General features: G+C 29.2%; 2 protein-coding genes across 3 annotated transcripts; one reads left to right on the top strand and one right to left on the bottom strand.

Annotated features, from left to right (window-relative positions):
• The first annotated feature begins 120 nt into the window (after positions 1–120).
• On the top strand, positions 121–3,612 carry LOC124544190 (iduronate 2-sulfatase). Its single transcript, XM_047122649.1, has 4 exons — positions 121–407; positions 510–987; positions 1,054–1,329; positions 1,715–3,612. The coding sequence occupies exons 1-4, from the start codon at positions 201–203 to the stop codon at positions 2,281–2,283; spliced, it is 1,530 nt and encodes a 509-aa protein (XP_046978605.1). The 5' UTR covers positions 121–200; the 3' UTR covers positions 2,284–3,612.
• A 220-nt stretch (positions 3,613–3,832) lies between these two features.
• LOC124544191 (GDP-fucose transporter 1) lies at positions 3,833–6,883 on the bottom strand. Of its 2 annotated transcripts, XM_047122651.1 has the most exons (5): positions 6,651–6,883; positions 6,216–6,417; positions 5,905–6,130; positions 5,159–5,451; positions 3,847–4,472 (listed from the first exon to the last, which is right to left on the bottom strand). In XM_047122651.1, exons 1-5 carry the CDS (start codon positions 6,716–6,718, stop codon positions 4,254–4,256), a joined length of 1,008 nt encoding a protein of 335 aa, XP_046978607.1. In that variant the 5' UTR covers positions 6,719–6,883; the 3' UTR covers positions 3,847–4,253. The 2 variants fall into 2 exon arrangements, with proteins under 2 accessions (XP_046978606.1, XP_046978607.1); XM_047122650.1 differs by lacking the exon at positions 6,651–6,883 and having other exon boundaries at positions 3,833–4,472; positions 6,216–6,617.
• Positions 6,884–6,971: the final 88 nt, after the last annotated feature.

The following is a 6,971-nucleotide window of genomic DNA, read 5'->3' as shown; positions in this document are numbered from 1 at the left end:
AATTATATTTTAACATATCGTACATATTAAAATCTGATTTTTTTTTTATTTGAGATTCGTCTCAATTTTATTAACTATCTGTGAAGATTTGTGAACGTGTTTAAGCTGTCATTGCATAAATCATAATAGAAACTTCTTGATACAACTAAGTCGAGTATTAGATTTTGTTCACTTTGTCTAAGAATACTGTAACGAAAATTATGGACATGTATTTGTATTTATATATATTTTATATCGGACTTAACACAGTACTATCAAATGATTTTGAAATGAAAACTCATTTAAAAAGAAATGTACTGATAATTTTCATTGACGACATGCGACATCTGACGGATAAAAATATTTTATTGCCAAATATTCAAAGGTTGGCGGTAAAAAGCATAGTTTTTCGAAACGCTTTTGCTCAGGTATTTTTGTAGTAATTAATAATAATCAAAATATTCTAAGGATTTATTACTGTTAAAAATCATGTAAAATATGAGTTAGGTTTTAATTTTGATTTATTTCAGCAATCATTGTGCGCACCAAGTAGAAACTCTATGTTAACAGGTCGCAGACCTGATATACTTCATTTGTACGACTTTTATAGTTACTGGCGTGACACAGTCGGAAATTATTCTACATTTCCCCAGCTGTTTAAGGAAAATGGATATGATACAATTTCTGTTGGTAAAATTTTTCACCCTGGTATAAGTTCCAATTTTACTGACGACTTTCCATACAGTTGGAGTGAAAAACCATACCATGCACCATCGGAAAAATACAAAGACGCTGCAGTTTGTAAAAACAAACAGACTAATAAGCTACAAAAAGACCTGTTATGTCCTATTACTGTTAGTATTCAACCCGATGGTGTTTTACCTGATATGGAATCTATCAATTATGCCATAGACTTATTAAAAACGAGGAACACGAGTAAACCTTATTTATTGGCAGTCGGATTTCATAAGCCTCATATTCCTTTGAAATATCCCCACAAATATCTGAGTATGTTTTATATTCCACAATAATATATAAAAAAAATCGTGTTGTTTACTTTAATTTTTATTTTAGAAAAAGTGCCTATTGGTACAGTGCAGCCACCTCGTATGCCAGACATACCAAAAAATATGCCAATCGTTGCTTGGCACCCCTGGACAGACGTTCGTCATAGAGACGATATAAAGAGTCTAAACATTTCTTTTCCCTTTGGAACGATGCCTCCTAAATGGACACTGAAAATCAGACAAAATTACTTCGCCGCATCACTTTATATAGATGATCTAATAGGAAAACTAATGAGACATATTGATCTAAGCAACACTATTGTAGTTTTAACGAGTGATCACGGTAACTAAAATTGAATTAAAAAAAATCATATATTTGGTACTTACTGCATGTCCTTTCATAACTAAACTCTGTAAAAAAGAATATTGTTCTTACAAATTGTTTTATGTTAATACTTGTAACTCAGTTGTAGTATTTTGAATGAGCCCGTCTGGATAGTTGTAACCACTCATCATATATTGTGTTCTGTTTAAAGGGTGAGTGAGCCAGCCAGGCACAAGGAGCATAACAGCTTTGTTACTATTTCTAAGGTTAGTTGCGAATTGGCGTTGTAGGGGGTGGGTTAATTTTTTACAGTCCCAATGTAGTGTTGATCACTTACTGGCAGGTGGCCCATTTGCTAACCAATTTTATAACAAGCATAACCGATTTGAAAAAATATTTACAGGTTGGTCATTGGGAGAAAATGGCCTCTGGGCGAAATACAGCAACTTTGACGTAGCTTTAAAGGTGCCATTATTATTTAAAATTCCAAATAAACCACCGAAATCTATTTCGACACCAGTTGAACTAATTGATATATTCCCAACTTTACTTGAACTTGCGGGATTAGATCATCTCAATAGCTGCAGAGATTATAAATCAAATCAATGCTTAGATGGTAAAAGTTTGGTACCTTTAATGAGTAATAGACCAAACAAACATCAGTCAAGATACTTTGCTATATCTCAATACCCACGACCTTCTGAGCATACTGTGAATAACTCGGACAAACCACGTTTGAAGGATATCAAGATTATGGGTTACAGTATACGGACGAAAAGATACCGATACACAGAATGGATATCATTTAATCACACAACATTTTCTAGGAATTGGAACAAGACGTACGGAATCGAACTTTACGACCACACTGTGGACGAAGACGAATCGAACAATGTATATGACGTACATAAATACAAAGATGTCAGAATAAAATTATCTAAACTATTAAGAACACAAGTCGATTTACAATAAAGATAGATTTATGTTACCATTAAGCATATTTTAAATAATTCATCTAAGATATCAATACTAATATTAATACATAATGGGCGATTCAATAGATTATGCTTACTGAGATGTATTAACAAAAAAGTCGTCAAAAAACCGATAAGTTGTGTGTCAAAATTGCTTAACAGTTTATAAAAACAAATTATTCTAATAAAAACGCATTAAAGTGACACAACCATTATATATATAAAAACTTTATACAGTTGGATTAACACTTTTGAGGCTTTTAGGGCGAAAAAAATATGCTATCCCCGTTGCACATAACTATTAAGTGGCTTTAATATTTAAATAAGACAATTAGTCAAAAAAACACTATATGTGAAAAGTTTCATCGTTAGGCCAAATAAATATTAACCCGCTTTGTAAATCTAATTGAAATCGAGCGTGCAAAATTGTCGGATGGGAACTAATTGAAGTCAATTATTAGTCATTTACAACATTTATTATCACAAATTCCTACCTAAAACTATACAGAGGGTAATAAATAAAAGTAATTGAGTTTTTCTTTTAAAAATATGAACATATTATTATATAAATTTGAAATAATATTATAAAAATTAAGTAAATACAATTTAATAAACAGCAGAGTTATAGTACGACACTTATGAAATGTAGCATCGACTAAATAAAAAAAGGGTAAACATGTCGAATCAGGGTTGCAACCCCGATTCGACATATTTACCAAAAAAAAACAAGTTAATTTAGCGAATTTATGAGGTTAAATGACATTAGAAAAAGGAATTTAAAAAAAAAGATACTTTTGAATTCGCTCCTAATTCGGATTTTATCGATTTAAAGAATTTTGTCGATGCTACATCTAAGTAATCGTGTAATCGTATAATCTTTACTTTTTGTTCTTAGTCAATGCTAATATGTTTAAGTATTTATATACTTATATTATATACTGAATCATTTTAGCGACTAATGTAATATCTATTTATGATCTTATTTATGATATCGATATGTATACTTACATGAAAAGTGAATTATCGTATTTATTTTTAATTTAAAATGACTATTTGGACTTATCTATGAAAGATAAAATGTACACTGTACTTCTTTTTGTAACATCCAGTATGAGGGCTCTTCTGGTGAAGTTTAGCGAACGCCTAAATGCATCAAATGCATGATTAAGCAGTACAAAGACTTATGTAAAGCTTTGTAAGATTATTCTAAGGGCACAAATTATGGCATTCCCATTTCTATGTGAATAATCTTTGTAGGGAATGTAGTAAGTAGTATATTAAATACCAGTATTTTAATGCATCAATAAAAAAAAAGTTATAATAAATAGGTATCGTATCAATGATATTCTAATAAACAGATATGTTATACCCATACTAAACAACAGAAAAAAGTGTGCCGCGCCGGGGACCGTTTATTTTAGTTTATTTTTACATTTCTTTAAAAGTAAAAAGGATAGCTTGATAAAAACAATAAGTAAAAGGGATAACTAGATGTTTTAATTACGCAAAACGTATTACTACGTAATTATGATGTATTATAACGTATTACTACGTCAAACAACTAAAGGCAAACGTCACAATTAGGACGTTTTCTAGTCTTCACTATTTGCGCGTTAATAACATATCTGTTTATTTCAACATCATTGTATTGTATACAATACTTTCCCTTTCTAGGTAATTTTTGATAGCATTAATATTTACTTGAATACAATTAAAGGACGATATTGCGATCAGATCGGCCTTTGTTAGCCGATAACAATGTTCAGAAAACCATAACTCAACAAACTTTGTGCAGTATTGATAAGAATATATGTATATTACATTTATATGACTAATACTATAATACATTTAATTATACTTAAAGTAATTTGTATTATAACAATATATTTAATTTAATTATGACTTTGGTATGTCTATAATCAATTTGTTAAATTCGTTATACTTTTACTAACATCATAATTCATCCAATTACACTAAGCTCTTTCTTTCCTCTGGAATAGGTTTTCTAGAATTTTCCTCCATTTCAACTTGCTTAAACCTTGCATACAATGCACTACTTGCCAACACTATGATGTTTGACATCCACCACAGACCATTCTTGCTTTCATTATACCACTGAGTCGCTATCACAGTTTGAGCACATGCCTTCGCTGTTCCCGATATATTATGAGTTAAAGGTGATGTGACCTAGAAGAAAGACATATATGTAATAAGTTTAAATTATCGCCAAGTCGAAGACAGCCGCTTTTCCCTTTTTAATTAGATGAATATTTTTTTCAGACATTTTTTTAAATATTAATTAAATTGAATTAACTTAATTAATTAATAAAAAAATTGTCTTAAAGATTAGAATCATTATCCATCATTCATCCAAAGTTAAGCTCCAGCATAAAAGTTTTAAGAGTACAATAGTTATAAAGGAAGAGATGGAATAGCTGTTAAATAACAATTGAAAGAGGAATTGCATGCCAGAATGTTTTGAATATTACAAAATATATCTATTCTAGGGAAGCCTCACATGCCTTACTTCCATAAGCTGGCAGTATTAAATGTCTTCATGAACCATAATGCTTCTTTATGGAATGATCAAATATAAATGTCATATAAAATATTTTTATATTTTATTTGTGAAAATTAAAATATACAAGAAAATTAACAATTTAATCTAAAAATTTGACTTATCATATGAGAAGATGGCACATTATCATGTCATATAAGATTATGAGAGTAAATTAACCAAATAGTACAATAGTGAACACACATTTGTGCACTGAAAAATCTACAGCTATAGCTGTTGTCAAGTATGCATAGAGAATAGCCACCAAATCAGCTTGAAGAATTCCTTATTTCTCTATCTTAATATAATGTCTTACCTTAATTTGCAATGATGTAACATAGCCAATTGCAAATCCACAGAATCCACCAATAACCATTTGCATCCAGAAGTAAGTGCTATCAAAATTATTATAATTCAACAATACAGTGACTTCTCCATTTATAACTATAAGTGGTAAAAATAATATAATCGAGTATGCATTATTATAATAGGATAATAGCCATACTTCTTGATTGACAATTGGTAGTATTTTTTTCGTGTAAATTGAGTAAAGTGACAACATAAGAGAGCCCACAACTCCATATATTGTTCCGATCAATGAAAATGAACCTGAAATTGAAAATTTAATCATGATTTATTAAAGTTCATAACAAATATAGCATAAATGTATCTGTTGTAAATATATCTTTATTTAAAATACTTTTAATTCATTCAAATTTCATTTAAGAATAAATTCTTTTTAATACTAACTTTGTATATTTATAATGATACATATCCATGGAGAATAGTTATTTAAAAAATATAATAGTTGAAACAAGCTAAGCTTATTGGATAAAATGTAATCTTGTAAACTACAATAATAATTTTGAAGCGTAACACTTGTGGATGTGACATTTTTGATACATTAAAAATACAACTTTAATTAACTAAGAGTAAGTATTATGCTCTAATTAAGTGTACACCACAAGTAAATTAATATAAAAATTGTCTAGTAGTAATACAATTGGTTAAAATTAGCAGAAATTATGTTATGTGATTGTTAACAAAAAATGTTTTCATTACCAAGTAAATTCTCCTGATCCACACCAAGGTAGAATCCAAATATGATAAAACCACAGCAAAGTACACATCTGTATGATGTAACTTGCCGCAATAAAATCCAACTAAATATAACATTAAATACTGTTGTCAGAGATCTCCCTATGTAGTAGAATGGTACTCCAACATATTTCAGGCAGAGATTATTTGTTGCTATCATCAATGTAAACATTATAGATAATGGAATAACCTGCAAATACATCAATGAATTAATGAATGAATGAATTTTTTATTATGCTTTTTTTTAAGTTTTGTATGACTGTGATTTCACTTACTTTGCCAATAATATCTTTAGACCATGGAGTACCTTTTGGAAAATTGAAAATACCAGGAATACCTCCTGTTTTGCTCAATGTGAAACATATTGTAAATGAAACTACACATTGAAACCATGTTATGAACAGGGGAGCTTCTAAATTTACAGATTGACTGCTTAACAGACTTTTATTGACAAATACTGTTGCTATTGATACTATCCTGTAATTAAAAGAAAACTTATAAATATATTTTGTTACCACCAAATTATCATTTTGTACGCAGAAATAAATAGAAACCGACATATAATTATTTGCGATATCAATCTATTGATTATAGATAACAACACTTACATAGTTTATCTAATTTAAAGTCAAATATCTATGTATGCAAGACACGTGGAATTATGTTATATTATTAAAGAAACTTTACATTTTTTTAAATATTAAACTTACCAGTAACAAGAAACGACAATAAAGATTTTTATATATTTCGAACACAAATCTGATTGACGATCTTTCATGTTTATTAATATATGTTACAAGTAAAAATCTAGTTTGTATAGAGTTCACGTTTACTACAATACTATGGGTTTTGAGTTTACAGCGGTCTTTCTATTAATAATGTTTTAAAGTAAATAAATAATCAACCACATCACCACCGCTTATGTTATGTATGTGTATACTATAGCGATTAGCGACAAATGTCAATATGACATATACGATATGAACTTCTCAATCAAAGTCAAAAATAGCTAACTCGTCAAAATAACATTA

Source organism: Vanessa cardui, chromosome 4 (genome assembly GCF_905220365.1).
Source record: "Vanessa cardui chromosome 4, ilVanCard2.1, whole genome shotgun sequence".
Lineage (NCBI taxonomy): Eukaryota > Metazoa > Arthropoda > Insecta > Lepidoptera > Nymphalidae > Vanessa > Vanessa cardui.
Note: the sequence above shows the minus strand (reverse complement) of the source record. Positions and strands in the feature narration are given on the sequence as shown.

Bases quoted from the DNA above. Each gene is read 5' to 3' on its own strand.
- LOC124544191 (XM_047122650.1), bottom strand. From the start codon at position 6,500: ATGTCGGTTTCTATTTATTTCTGCGTACAAAATGATAATTTGGTGGTA. The intron at 6,131-6,215 runs GTAAGTGAAATC...ATGTATTTGCAG, and splicing joins CTAAAGATATTATTGGCAAA to GTTATTCCATTATCTATAAT. The intron at 5,452-5,904 runs GTAATGAAAACA...TTTCAATTTCAG, and splicing joins GGATCAGGAGAATTTACTTG to GTTCATTTTCATTGATCGGA.
- LOC124544190 (XM_047122649.1), top strand. From the start codon at position 201: ATGGACATGTATTTGTATTTATATATATTTTATATCGGACTTAACACA. The intron at 408-509 runs GTATTTTTGTAG...GATTTATTTCAG, and splicing joins TTCGAAACGCTTTTGCTCAG to CAATCATTGTGCGCACCAAG. The intron at 988-1,053 runs GTATGTTTTATA...TTTTTATTTTAG, and splicing joins ATATCCCCACAAATATCTGA to AAAAAGTGCCTATTGGTACA.